This window comes from Dermacentor albipictus, chromosome 1 (genome assembly GCF_038994185.2).
Source record: "Dermacentor albipictus isolate Rhodes 1998 colony chromosome 1, USDA_Dalb.pri_finalv2, whole genome shotgun sequence".
NCBI classification, from domain to species: Eukaryota; Metazoa; Arthropoda; class Arachnida; order Ixodida; family Ixodidae; genus Dermacentor; species Dermacentor albipictus.
Window position 1 is genome coordinate 382,149,535 of NC_091821.1, and position 15,041 is coordinate 382,164,575.

Consider the following 15,041-nt stretch of genomic DNA (forward strand, 5'->3'; position numbering starts at 1 on the left):
GCGCAGGACAAGGGTAATTGGAGATCGCAGGGAGAGGCCTTCGTCCTGCAGTGGACATAACACAGGATGATGATGATGATGATGATGATGATGATGATGATGATGATGATGATGATGATGATGATGGAGGTGGTGGCCCCCCCCCCCCCCGAAAAAAAATCCTGGGTACGTGCCTGATACTTGAACAAGTACGCGACAACTCTTACAAACAAAAGCGTACGGTAAGTTTCTGCACGTTATTGTACCAGTGAAACATACTCAGCGTTCTTCCACGAGAAGCGTTGGGAATCGTGCTACCACGGTGTCGTGCTGTACTCTCGCCCGTTTCGTTCACAGTTTGGTATTTGAAGGCGAATACTGTTCAAATATAATAGACAAGCCGCTTTTTTTCTTCTCTTATTGCTTTTGTGATGAATGTGGAGGACAAAGAAAATCAGGCATGAGACACCCAAGCATGGAAGGTATATCGATCCCTTCAAGCGGGCAATGTATATCGTGGACACGAATGAAAGAATAATAGTAAAGAACGTGGAGCAACAGTTAACAGGACGCAGTAAATACTTGTCACAGCGCGCAAGCGGAAAGCAAGCACGGTCCGGACAAAGAAGCTGTTCATCCCGGCTGGAAAGCTTCAGAGTAGAGCGGGGGCCTTGTCTACACACGACGCATACTTTATTGTTATTCCTTGGAAGCCAAAACTAAGTTCTCGCGTCTACATGTACATGGGCGCTGCGTTTTGTTTCGCATCGTGAATTACTTCGTAGCGCATTGTGCCCCCGGTGTGCCCCCATGGTCCTCCATTTTTCACTTATTTCTGTCCTCTTACTCTTTTTCTTTCTGTTGCGCGAACAATGTTGTCTCGAAATGGGAGGCAGATGAATGGTCGCGCCTGCTTCGGATCTCGCGCTCACATTTGTCACGTGCACAAAAGAAAGTACGGGAGGGCATCCAGTTCTTGCGAGGTGAGAAGCTAGCCGTTTGCCACCGAGTGATTTCTTACCGGCCAAGATGTCTGATTCGGATTCTTACAGCAATGTGCAGGTCGTCACGATGATTATGCCCGCTCTATTAAAATATTATACAATAATAGGTCGTGTTTACGTTATTTTATAGAGCATGATGAACTTTCCCTCGCACCGAAGCGGTGTTGGCTGGCTGCTCCCAGTGGCCTAAACGGTGGAAGAAGAAATAAAATATAAATAAAACAAGACGATAAAGAAGAAGAGAAAATGACGGAGGTAATAATAATAATAATAATAATAATAATAATAATAATAATAATAATAATAATAATAATAATAATAATAATAATAATAATAATAATAATAATAATAATAATAATAATAATAATAATAATAATATAGACATGTGAGCTGTGAGAGACGTCGTATTGGAGGGTTGCAGAAGAATTCCCATCACCCTGGTATTATTTAACGCTCACCTAAGCCTAAGTAAATTAGCGTTTTGTACACTGGCATAGCGGTAACCAAACTGGAGACATCAAGCTGAGGAGCAGAGCGATTTTTAACCTGAACGCCTCTTCCCCTTCCTTCCCCAACGTGGTGGCTAGAATTAATAGCTTTCCCAGACAGACAGTGATTTATTCATCAGGCTTTCAACAACGCGCTTGCTCCCGCGCACCCCTATTAAATATGCTTATATCCTTCTTCTCTGAACATTGGCCCCTAAGTTCTTGATTACGTGTGATATTCATGCGGGTACTAAGTTTCGATTAAGTCTGAGGTGAACAGGCTTAGTCTTCGTGCCACTCCATTTCAATTCGATATGGTGTCACTGTTCCCCTCTTGCAGCTCCGCACATTCATGACATATTTTTATACTCGTCTTTGTTTTGTTTTTTTCTGCATTATGATACCCCTTGCTGTCGAGTTTCACACTAAACTCGTTGCGTCGTGACAAAAGTTGGTGTTCGTCGTAGTCCTTGCTCCGCCGTTACCGCGCACAACATTCACGCAGTTCACAGATGGCAGATGCTTTGCATTTGTGCATAAAACACAAGAAAATAGAGACAGATAGAGAGGGAGAGAGAGAGGTAGAGAGAGAAATACACTTAGGCAAGAAATACCACAAGCACGGCGCAGGCTTTAGTGTTTAGTCGGGATGGGGCGTTAGTTGCCATGGCAAAAGCAAACCACGAATGAAATTGAGCTAGACAAAGGCTATCGCAGCTAAAGGAAGAAAAAGAGTGTGGCGTTTAACTTCTTTCGATCGCTGGTGGCGGCAATGCGTTCACACCAGCCTCATAAGAGTTTGAAAGAGAGACATCCCCTTTTCGCACGAGAGTACTAAATTTCCTATTTTTCCGCAATATTTGTTTTGGCGTTAAAAAAAAAAGGAATAAGAATAATAATATGTTTCTACGAGCGCCAGGTGCCGCAGTGTGACACTTTTGAAGTATGTGAGGGGTGGCGAAATTTAGGCGTTACTCAACGCGTGTGCGTCGTTCGTGCGTCGCAGTTTATTTCATTTTGTTCAGCTATCGCATTTGCTTTTGCGCCTGCCTCTTCGACTGATGAAACGATCGGGAGGGAGGAAGCAAGGCAGTAAAGTCTGGTGAAGTATAACATGCGGTGCCAGACCTGCGACGGCGTCCCATTTATCTTTATTAGGTGCATTCGCATTGCGCGGGCCCACATTCATTTCTTTTGCTCTTTCTTATGTGGGCTGCTATCGTCCTGCCACGTCATAGATCATGGAGAATTACGCAAGCACACTTCGCAAGCTGCGCTTTCCTAACACCACGCGCGGAAAGGATTTCAAAAGTAGGCATGGGATATTTTATAATTTATTGGCGCACGAACTCCTTGATGAAGCCCCCTCTCACGTTTAAAATGTTTCGGTCGTGGGCCTTTCCGGTAGGCTGCTTTCATTTTGTAGGTGTAGTTAATAGGCGTATGTACATCGAAGGTCGTCACGCTGGTGTTTCAACCAGCGCGCGACTTTGTTAGGCTCGTTCGTTCAGCGTGCCCCTTTTCAATCTCTCCTCGTCTTACTGCGCCATCTCACGCTTCCCATGTCTGCGCACCTCTCAACTCATTGCAGAGCCTGTAGGACCACCCGGGGGAGTAGCGGTGCTCGACAGGCTGGTCCTATGGAGGCCTCCGCCCAAAGACTACCACCTCGAAGAACTGCGTTCCATTGACAGGTAAGCGGGAGAACCAAGAAAGCGCTTGCTCAAAGTGCGAGACCACATGCTTACCCCATTTTTGTTGTCGCAGACAGTCGTTTTTTCCATGTCGTGCTTATGCAGACGCTATCTGCTACTTTTTGACTGACGGTGCGTGAATGAAAAAAAACAACAAAATATTCAGCTTGAAGCCAAAGGTTCGACAAGGAGAGTTGTCTTCGTTACACGGCCGTGAAGGCGAATTCGCCTTACGAAGACAAGCCTCTTGAAGTCTCCTTGACAAAACGTTCATCCCAGACTGATGCTTTCTTTGTTTGCTGATTGTTGTCAATTCAAGTGTCACCACGTTCCAGCGATCCCTTTGTCGTGTTTCAGAGCGCAGCTCTTAAGTGCCCGTTTCTGCGGAGAGCGTCGGCGTCGTGACCAAGCGAACGAGCACAAAAGACGAAAGAGCGAACACGGAGCGGGATATCAAAGGAGCCGCGAGCGGCGTATACGAATGAGAGCGGCCCTTTCAGCGACGTACACGCGGAAAACTAGTGCCATGCGGACCCACTCAACCGCTCAATGCGTACTCGTAAATGGTCTCAGCCGGACCAGCCGTTTCGTACTACCGTCCACCGACGTCAGCTCTCGCTCGCGCTTGTTTGGTTTGCTTGGTTTGGTCTCGTTCGCGCTTGTTTCGATTATTATGGTGTGTGATTGTATTGTAATCGGATTGTATGCGCAACGCAAATTGTGTAGTGCTTTCTGGTAGTCACGCGGCACCAGCGATTACAAGGGAACCTTCCACGAGTCATGCATAAAAGCCGATGTGCTTGGCCTGTAGTACAGCTTTTCTACGATCGCCGACTCTGCTGCATGTATCTGGAAAGTTTCCTTTTTTTACCTCATTATAACGTGAAATGAGTCAGAGTCAGAAGTGCCAGAAGTCAGAAGTCAAAAGTCAAGTCAGAATTTAGTCATACGGAAGGAGGTCCCATAGAGACTGAATCGGGACCTGTTATGGTAGTTGATGTAGAAAAATTAATTAAAGCATCAAACGTCAGTAACGAACACAAACAATAAAATACATCGCAGGCAAAAAAAAAAAAGAAAAGAAACAAGGAGCTGCAAACAAAGAAACCAAAAGCCACAATTAGACACGGTAACAAACGAAGGTAGTTCAACAAGCCCAAGCAGTTGTCGGATGGTTAGAGGGTGAAAAATACTAAAAATAATTAAAAAAATAAAGAAGTCACATAAATTTTCAGCAACGTAAGACAACCCCTGATGAGATGCTTCATCAACAAAGGGTTGTGGACAGGTAGGTATGATCGGGAGCGCGACAACAAAAAGAAGTAAAGGGAAGTAACCGCAATTATGCAGAATATGGCATGGGTGTGAGGAAAGTTTTCAGTTCTTTTTTGGATTTGCAAATTGATTGAGAGATTTTGATTGCCAGTGGTATGGTAGTTCAGAGACGGATCCGGTGAAGTATGCCGTTTGTTTGCCATGGTTTGGAGCACGTACAGAGCAGTGCTCAAATTTGGCATTAGGCAGTATTGTAATCGTCGGTGAATTTATCTGTTTCATATCGCAAGATGCCCTTTAGGTGTGATCTTTTACAGGGGACTTCTGTGAATTCCCCGTTGTTCTTTCTTCAAGAGGAGATAAACGTATATTGGTGTCGTGCTAAGGTTTCTGTGTGGAAAATGCTAGCGCGCAACAGTCGAACACGCTTTATGTTTTTATCCTCGTTAATACGCGCGACTTTCTCGAAATGTATTAAACCTGTGGATTTATGAACAATTTTTGAACGCTACCTGGCTAAGCCAATCCAGTGAGGAGTCATACCCGAGGCGACGTCAGAGATAAGTGAAAGTTTATTTGAAGGCCACCGGCCGAGAACGTAGACCCTGGTGCCCACCGCGAGCACGACGGTGCCTTCGGAAGATTTCAACTTTTATTTTTATTGAGATAAAAGAAAGTTGCTTTAGCGTACTTTAGCGTACTTTAGCGAGTCACTTTAGCGTACGCTAAAGAGGATGAAGGCGAAAACCTGCCCACATCACGAGACATTCGTTGCATTACTTGACATTTTCATTCAAATGCGTTTTTACTTCCTACTACTTGTTTTCTCCCACCAACGGTAGTGGCTTCGAGCGCATTAATTAGCTGTACCTTGAATAACCGTGCCTGAAATATAAATTCGCCCTAATTAACACCAAAATCGGGGGGTTCGCCTCTCGATCTTCACGATGTCAATTGGAATCAAAGTGGGAGATATGGCCGGTTATCCCATATCTCCAAGTGGGTACGACTCTTGCCGAAGGTCATGGGTACGAATGCCTTGACTCCATATTTATTAATTGTACCTTAATTAACATTGCTTTAATTACCACCGCAGGTCGTTGGTTCGACTTCCACCAAAGCTGTGGGATCTAGTGCCTTAATTAACTATATCCTAATGAACTACTGTGTCTTAATTCACTTTGGCGTAATTAACACCCAAAAGTTGTGGATTCGACTCCCACCAAAGGTCGAGGGTTCCACTCCCAATTTCGGTGCCACAACGCCGGATGGCGTAACGCCATACGGTCACATTTTCGTCCCGCGAGCCGTCTAATGTTTTCACCTTGATAAACAGATAAGTTTGCTGCTTTGCTGGCGAAGGATACCCAATTTTATTTTAAAAAATAGTAAAGGTATATATTTTTTCATTAGGTAACAACTTAAGTAAAACAGAAGAACATGTGACACCTTAAGAATAAGTATCTCTCCCGCAAAGTTATCGTTAAAACAAAGCCAGATGATGTCTGGTGTGCACAGGGGCACGACTCAGATACAATTACACAAGATACGATAGAGTTAATAGTCGTCACAGGTGTCAGCATCTTCAAACAAGCGATGAAGTGCTTTCATTCCTTTGTGATGCACGTTTCATGATCATGGGCCTAATTCCTTGGTAAATGAAAAAAAAAAAGGCCGATGGGAGTTAAATGCCGTGATTGTTAGAGGCAGTCGTCGATGTGTAGTATGCTTGGGGTAGTCTAGTAGTAGGCTTTAGACATCGTCGGTCATCAAGGCTGCATGAACATGTTGGATAGGACGCACACTCAACAGGAAGTAGGAAGTACGTGGCGTAAGCAGTTCCAAGGCGTAGATGATGTAAGAGGGAGTCGACGTCATGGAAGCCGAGGGTCCTGCTGGTGCTTAAGATGCAATCCCATATTTGAAAAACAAAAAAAGTCACAGGGAAAGGAAAAGGTAAGAGGGAATGGGAAATAATAGAGGCTTATTACACTAGAAAGGAAGGAGATAAATGCGCTCCCTCTCTTGCCTTGTCGGAAATAGAAATAGCTTTTTTTGCATGAAGGATTATGATGTAGCTGATTTTGCAGATGTATCTGCGACTCGTGTACGCATGCTTATGCTGAAAAAGGTATCAAATGGCTGGAGAATTTCAAATAAAGTTTTAGTTGGCAGTCAGCGCTTTTCTGTGGTATTTGTTTCCTCGTCTCCTTGTCTTATTCGCACTGTCCAACCTGAGTTCTAAATATGAACTAACTAGGCCTCATCAAGATATTACTAATTAAGATGTGGGTTAACTGCATATAAGATTGATCCCTTTGTGCTTTCTGTGAACCAATTCGACACAAGCGGTTCTCTCTTTAGGCCTCGTAAGATTCACCATGTGTCGGACAGGGACGGGGGGATAAGGCAGGTTTCCGCATTATTATGAGCCGCTTTTGCCGGTGCATCCGCCATTTAATTTCCTTTGATTCCGAAGTGACTTGGAACCCACTGGAACACCCCATGTTGTTTCAAACTTGCAGCTTGAGGAAGGTTGTTTAGGAATGCTTGGGCCACATGTGCGTCTACTTGCGCTGGAGCGGTGCTTTCAACACACGTAATAGGCGCCAAGGAATCAGTGATGACGATCCACTTTCTTGACATCTTTGACAGTTTGATGAAACCGATGGCTAGTAAAATGACTACGAGCTCCAATGTTGTTAAAGGAGAAAAATGGCCCACTCAACATACACATTCTTCGGGCAACTATGCAACGGCAATTGCTGATACTGAACTTTGTGTTATAACAGAGCCATCTACGTAACCATCAATATCTTTGAAACAGATTATGTAAAGCCAACAGCATCGCTGCAGCGACTGGCACTTTAGTCGTATTGCGAAGATATTCTATTGATGTTTCAGTTGCTGGTAGTTGTAGGAGGCAGGGAGTGTAGTTTAAAATGCGGATGCCAGAATATAAGAGGAAAATCGCTTCCTATGTCGATTTTAACTTCTATTCCTCAGTCTTAGCAACCACAATTTTTGTGTGCTTCTCGTTGATACCGGAACGACCAAGTCCTAAAATATAAACTTGACTTGTGGAGGTCAAATAAAATTTTATATTTTTATTACTTCCGTTCTTCAAAAGAATTTGCCACCGAAACTTATTTATTTTATCGCTATTGTGCTCGGCTTTCTCATTTGAGCTTCATAGTCAAATTGTTTTACATGTGTTATTGATACCGTTGCCCTATCCGTTCACAACGCTTCTTGTAAGCTTTGAAAGCGTATGAGTAAATTGTTATGATGGTGTACACTGCCGGGAGCTGCAAAACGAAGATATGCACGTTGTTCGTTAAGTTTGGAGAATCGCAGCGAAGTAAAACGAAGAGATGGCAGAATATTTCCACTCAGGTAACAGGTCACCGCCACTGAGCGTTAAGCTATGTCGGCTTAATGTCCTTCTAGGACACGTACGTAGCAATAAAGACCTGTCCGGGCACTTCCATATACACATTAGTCTCTAACTCGCAAAGTTAGAGACTAATAATTGTTCTAGATCTAATGGCTTTGTATAATGACGCTGAAATTCGAATATTCAAGCTGTTTCGTGATTTCGTTTCACAGCAACTTTAGTGTACAGCTTCCATCATACTTAACCCGCACATGCCTTAACAGGCTTTTCTCTTGCGGACGGTGCTGAAAATTTCTGGTTGAGGTGCCTTAAAACCACTGGCTCAATGCTTCTTTCTTTCAAGGACTTTTGTGTTTGGGCGTTCTGACCACGCTTGTTAGGAATATGATGATCTTGACACATTCATAGCGAAATATCTTCTCACTTGAAATGTTTTGCACAACCATAGAAAACAAAATGTCTGCGACATGGTTCTGTTTTTAGAGCTGTTACTTTCTTCCTGTGAATGCGCTACCTTTCTGTTAATGCCCACAATAAGTTTATATCTGCTTGCTTTTGTATAACTTCCCGTGCTTAATTTTTCGTTGCTAATCAGCTTATCAATGATGCTAGGCCTCCTTATTGTGTTCCGCGAATATTGTATCCACTATGTCTTTCCCGACTTGTATATGCCCTTCTTCTATCACCCCAACCGGGATTGGCAGTTCGTAAAAATATAGAAAATAACTAAGTCTCTGGAGATGTGCCTCGATTGTTCGTGTTAAGTCTGGCTGCCGTTGTACGGTGCATCACTTTCTCTTGCGCAGGGATGCAGAGACCGTCCGGTCAGTGCTAGCCGAGATGCAGGAGTTCATGCCTCACGAAAGCAACTGTAAGTTCACGCAGCTGTATGACTTGCCATTTAGGCCTGCGAGAACATTGAAGCAGTTATTTCTTCTCTGACTACGACAGTCAGAAATTACGCTGAAGAACACTCGGGGGCAGGACAGCTTGAGTCGGTCACAATGAAGGTATCGGCTGGTTGTTGAAGTATTGTTGAAGTAGACAGCGGAAACGAAAATATACGCAATAGGCTGAACACAGCACGTTATTCTGGACGTCTTGTGTCTGTCATATGCTCAATTCATTGGCTTGTAGGGTGGCTATACTTTCTGTGTTTGTCTGAAACGAATTAATTGGGCAGTATGGCGGAGTACGACACTCAGTATAGGGCTGCACATATGAACACACACGCTCTCTCAGTGCCTAAACCTTCTGCTCGTTTTCTCTTATATTCAAGTTTAAAAAAATGTCTGTGTTCTTCTGTTTGCGAGTATGTTCTTCTCAGTCGTTCTTATTGCAATTTGAAATTTTAGAAAGCCTACCACATGCTTCTCTCACTTATTAAAACGGATTACGCTTAGCTATAATATAACTGCTTGGGAGCTCACCCCGATCGCTATAGATTGGTCCATCGTTACTCAAGTAACTGTTAAATGGCAAAATTTGCTCGCTAGAAATCCTGCCTAACTATTACACGAAACTCAGCACACCGAACGGAAACAGTACCATTCCATTACTTGCTTGTGAAAAAAATTGTTGATACCCTCAAATCTCAGAAGAAAGTTCGACAAAATCCAGGAACAAAAGGAACAAAGCACCAAGCACATCAAGCACATCAAGAACAAAGCATCAAGCTTGCGGCTATGCCACTTCGCCTTGAAAACAGATATGTCAAGTTACTAAATTGATCTGTTGCAAGTGCGATTGGAAGTTGCACGAGTTGGCAGGTATATATCATATGTGATGTTAGAAAATTTTCTTTCTCCTGAACACCACTTTTGCAACGCTCGCGTAAATGAAGTAACAACTTCACGTCAAGTGGTAAGCTAACGCATTACTTTGCTTCCCTGTATGGGTTATATTAAGTTGTTTATGCATATGACAGCAATACTTATTCTGTTATGAAGTTACAATGCAATAAGCACGATGGTACATTTGTTCCCCAGTTAGTAAATATTTGTAAAAAGTGGAGCACTTAATTCAGAGTCCGATCCAAGTACTCTTTTGTACTGAACACTTTTCATAAATACAGTGAAAATGGTGCGTGCTAGTTCAGTGATCCGATAATAAAAATATTTATTCGCTTTACTCGCTTTACTCGCTTTATTCGTTGTACTCGAGCTAAAAAGCTCCTCGTTAACGCTCTTACCGCACTTGTAATGTGCTTCGGCCGGCGGTCTGATGCAACGCCGTGTATCGCATATTTTGCAGGCAAGAACCTGATCGAGGAAGGGCTGTTCAAGTGGCGCCGGAAGGGAGGCCTCTACGGGCAGCTGGGACACCACCTCTGCTGTCTGTGCCGCTCGCACATCAGCTAGCCCCGCTGACATTGCGCGAGGCACGCACTGCTTTATTTGTCTTGGTAGTTCCAAAAAAAAAATAATCTAGGCATTCCGGAAAACGTTCTTCAGCAAAATTTGAGCTTACTGGCCGTTTGGAGCGGAGCCAAAAGCAAACGTGTCCAGTGGAGAAAACCATAAAGTGAAGGCGGCATATTTTTTAAATACAGTACAAAACCTAATTTCCCGTTTCTTTCAGCACTCAATCAATCAATCAATCCTCCTTGAGGGATGCTGCACTCCTCGTGTACAGACAAGAGTGCTCTAGAATTCGAAAGATCGTGCGATTTTCATTCAAGTTGCCCGTGGTCTTAGGCATGGTCGAAATAGCAAAGCACAGGTGGCTGTCGCAATGTGGAACGTCAAATGAAAGTGCAACGATAGTGCCAACGTGACAGCTTTGATGTTGCGTTAATTGGTATACGCATTCTTGCGTCACAAACCTATACTTTCGCTAAAACACGATGCCGTAAAGGCGATGGGACGGATGGTGACGTCGGTTTAATTTTCATCACGTGGGTTCAGGCTTCAACTAGCAACTGAATCTCAGCGCACGCACACTGTTAGATTCCAGCTCCAAGCGAAACGCACCAGCCGCGACTATCAGGAAAACCAGCGAACTCACGGTGCCATAGCCGCGCGGCCTTTGCGGAGAGTGAAAGCGTAGAAACGGCCATTGGCGAAACGGTGGCTAAGGGACGTGTAACGGCCGCTGTTACGTTCTTCCTTGACAAGAACATCTCGGCCCACAACATCTGGCTCGAAAATCTCGCGAGTATCTGCAAGGTTGAAAAAAAAAAAAAACAGGAAGCACTAGTTCCTAACTCTTGAATACATCGACTATTCTAATTTTCTGACGAGAAAAGGTGAGCGCAAGCTTGCTGGCGCGCCCACATATACAAGCAATACCCGTGCGCGCGAGCATCACACTAATATACGCACGCTAGGGCTTGCAAACTAAAGCTTTCGCTGTGCGCTTCATAACACCAAGACCTTCTTCGATATTCAAATGGTCAGCTGCTCGTCAAATGTAAGCTTTCAACTTCGTGCTGTTCAATTAGAGTTCTTTCTTATCACGCACTGCGTGAGGCCCACTGGTTCAGAAAAGAAGCTCCACATCCGCCGCCTTAAGAAGATAGCCAGGGCGTTGCGCGGCCTTAGTGAAGGCCGCTTGAGCGCGAGTTCTGACTCCCAAAGAAGGGGCGGGGGGGCGCAACCGACGTTTTCCGAGAAGTCGCAGCTGGACTTGATTGCCGAAGAGAAAATGAACCGCAGTGCCAGAGGGGAAGGCGCGACAAGGAGAAGGGAGCAGCTGGGAGACTGCAGAGGCGAAATTCGATGAGCGCTTATGCGAAAAGTGAACGGCGCACGGCGGCGAGCCGAAAGAAACGAGGCGGCAGTTCCCACTAAACGACAGTAATCATTCGCAAACTTGAGCGAGGATCGCCACGCGCTAAGCCGATCTCTTCTATGCGTTCTCGGCTCATCGAGCCGATTGCATGGCCATAATTTTTGGCGTATAGAAAGAAAGAAAGAAAGAAAGAAAGAAAGAAGGAAAGAAAGAAAGAGCATACAGTGGAGATGGTGTGGAGTGAAAGGAGTGAAAAAGAAAAGAAAAGTAAAACTCGTTGACGATGCAAAACAGAATGCTTGCGAAACACCCCCTTCCCCCTCTAAAAAAAAAGGAAAAAAGAAAGTTCAATGTGTGGCAGTTTAATCCGGTCTCAGGCAGAGCGCGGCAAGATTTAACGCAGTGACGCATCTGCGCAGTCATCGTTTAACGCCTGGACACGTTTCCCCGAACTTTGCACGAAAAAGTGATATTCTCCGGGTACATCGCCCGTCACGAACCGTCTGTGGGATCTAGAGTGCATAAAGTTTGCTTATTTATTAATATCATTACTATTTTCTTGCGAGCTATTCACTGTCCTCGAGAACAGTCGTGCCCATCACTGCGTGTTTCACATCAGCTGTAAGCTGGGTTTTATGACTGTAGAATTCTCTGACGTTTCTTTTTGTTTAGATTAGGCGTGCATCCGAGTCGAGAAGTGTAGTAAGATCTATTTTTTTTGTCATTGTGGTTGACGAGGCCATAGGCTATACTGTATATATCGCATTACAGACAAGAAAGAGTGAAATTTGAGGGAGTGAATTATAGAAAAGGAGCCTCGAACGAGAGTGACGAAAATTCAAGCAGGGCTAATCCAGACCGATGACTGCTCGGTTTAATGTCTGGCCTGGTACATATCCATGGGGTTGCGTTGTTAGAATTATTTTATTTTTTCCTATAATTTATTGCTTGCATCAGGGGATGTTGTGCAATGAAAATAAAAACGAGGAACCTTCATCCCAAGTTCTGCCGTCCTGTAGCGAATGAAAAAATCGAGAAAACAGGTTTTAACAGTTTCGTGGGCTTTGCCTCCATCACCAAATTTTCTGTTGTGCTGCTTTTGATTCTTGCGTGATCGCCCCATCCATCAAGTTCACTTTACCATGAGCACTCAAGGGCGCAATAAAAGCGTCGAACGTGCTGTCTCTTCAAAGTGTAAATGAAGAAAAGAAAGAAAGAAATCATGGAACTGGAACAAACTAAAAAGATAGAACTGAAAAACAAAGGAAAGCAAGGAACAAAAAGGAATGCTCAAGTAATTTGTTCTAGCCCGAAAAATTTTCGGCTGCTCTCATCGTGAAAAGTTAAGCTAAATCTCGTCTGCGGCTTTTCATTTAATAGAAACAAGGTCTCCATTGAGAATCGAGCCGTTTATGATTTCGTTACTCGATTATTGCAATGCGAGCACCTTGAATTTGGCAAGCATGATGCCCCGAGATAGCGTGCGAGTCTTTACTGACTTGTTGCCCGGTCCCAAGCTCACGCATGATGCGACGGCTGTGGTTGAAACTATGTTACTGAATATTTATTTTTGCTAAGCGATAGTTTATGAGAGAGAGAGAATAAACATTTTTATTAGGTAAATGCAGCTAGGGAAAGGCGTCCTCATTCCAGAATGCCTTGAGCTCGGGCCGCGTCCTGGGCCCTCGCAATCAGCCGTTGCTGATCCTCGAGGTCGGAGCTGGCCAAGGCTCTCTCCCAAAGAAGAAGAGGCTAACCACCAGCTCCGTCAGCTAGCCCTGGTCAGAAGAGGAACAAGAAAGTGAAATAGACAGCGTCCACCATCGACTGTGTTCTAACAGTAACTCCTATAAATAATCTAAACACACTCGTGTTTCGTCGTTGGCCGCGATCATTTTTTACTGCTAGCCGCGAGCAAGTTAGCGTTAGAACGCAGTCCATGGCGGAGGCTCTTTTAACTTTCTTCTTCCTCTTCTGACCGAGCCCAGTTGCATAGCGTGCTGGCTGTTAACGTCTTCTTCTTCTTCCCGAACTGTCACTGAGGGAGGAGCAATATTCGATCGATGTTTCACATCCACCGCCTTGGTTGCGAGTGGCGCTAGCTAACCCTCTCAGGGCTAGAACTGCAACACGTGCACAATTGCACAAGAAAGCGGACGGGAGAATGGCCGCTGCCAAATTGTTAAGTACCACACGCGTTATGCGGAAGACGTGGGTTCGACAAGTTGTCTTCATTGTCCTTATTAATTTAGAATTTGCATATTGTTTATAGATTTCATTTAAATGCAACTCTTAATTTGCCTTATGCTTCCTCGCTTCATAATCTTTTCATATAAACATTCAAAAAAGGAAGAAGGATGAACGTTATCGCATATGTTTTTACTGACGTTTCTGCTGGAGGACCGGCCTTCCTCCGAGTGAATGAAAGTGTAGTCGGGTCCAAGGAGATTTTACGAAAAATGAAACCTCCTTGGTCGCGTCACAGTTATATATCTAGACACCAGACACTTGTCGCTTTGTCCCACACGAACCCTCAACATCAAGCCCTAGTCGAACAAAATGCAAAACGAGTACATGGTGAAAAAATGCAGAAATAGCCAGGCAGTTCTAGAAAACACAGCCGATAGGGAAAGTCACTAAATGTAATCTCATAATCATGCGGTGCTAGAAAGCACATGCTGCATACGAGTAAAGAAATGAAGGCTAGCGCTGTATTACTCATTGCAGCAGAAAGCAGTATTTCAAAACGCACACACGGACAGATTTAACAACACACACGTGGACAAAAACCGGTATAATATGCAGTATAAAAATCAAAGCTTTCTATCATCGCAAAATTGCAATAGTCGCGCCCGTAGCATCAGTTATCGTGCGAGCCGTGCAGTTCATGCCATAGCCACAGCTGCCAGCCGCCGGGAACGAATGTAAACTATCCCAACATAGAAACACCTCGTACAAAAGGCCACCATGAGCACGTGCACAAGTAAAAAGATATGCATAAGCTGGTTTATCTGAATTAGCGATGCAGGTTAGCTTTTCGATGTTTTCGTTAATACCACAAGAAAGACCGTTGAACTTGTGTACCAGGTAAGATTCGCGGACTAAACGACCTTGGTGGGAAGGAAAACCAGATTACAGTACGGTCACTCAAGTACATTACAGTATGGCCTCAATTAGTACATGACCGGGGTAGTTGGAGAAGTATGGGAGAGGCCTTTGCCCTGCAGTGGGCGTAACCAGGATGATGATGATGACGATGATGATGATGATGACGATGATGATGACGACGACTCTGGTACCATCGCAAGAGCGTCCAGTCGTACATAGGTGTTTTGACAGTGGAAGGTGTGCGAAATACTTTGCGTGAGGACGATGATTCATAAATCGGATTCTAAACGGCAGATAGATGGCGTTGAACGTGTCACAGTTGAAGCTGCCTTTGATGCGGAGCGCGAAGTTTGAAGCCGAGTTT

At 44.4% G+C, this 15,041-nt stretch overlaps 1 protein-coding gene across 2 annotated transcripts in view; it reads left to right on the plus strand.

The window, feature by feature from the left end:
* The window catches only part of LOC135900322 (uncharacterized), a 176,316-nt gene that overhangs the window by 147,664 nt on the left and 13,611 nt on the right, over positions 1–15,041 (plus strand). For both annotated transcript variants that reach the window (XM_065429807.1, XM_065429808.1), the window contains exons 6-8: positions 3,063–3,165; positions 8,644–8,708; positions 10,091–10,217. In XM_065429807.1, coding sequence (XP_065285879.1) covers positions 3,063–3,165; positions 8,644–8,708; positions 10,091–10,197 — 275 coding nt within the window. In that variant the 3' untranslated portion in view covers positions 10,198–10,217. The remainder of the gene's footprint in view (positions 1–3,062; positions 3,166–8,643; positions 8,709–10,090; positions 10,218–15,041) is intronic.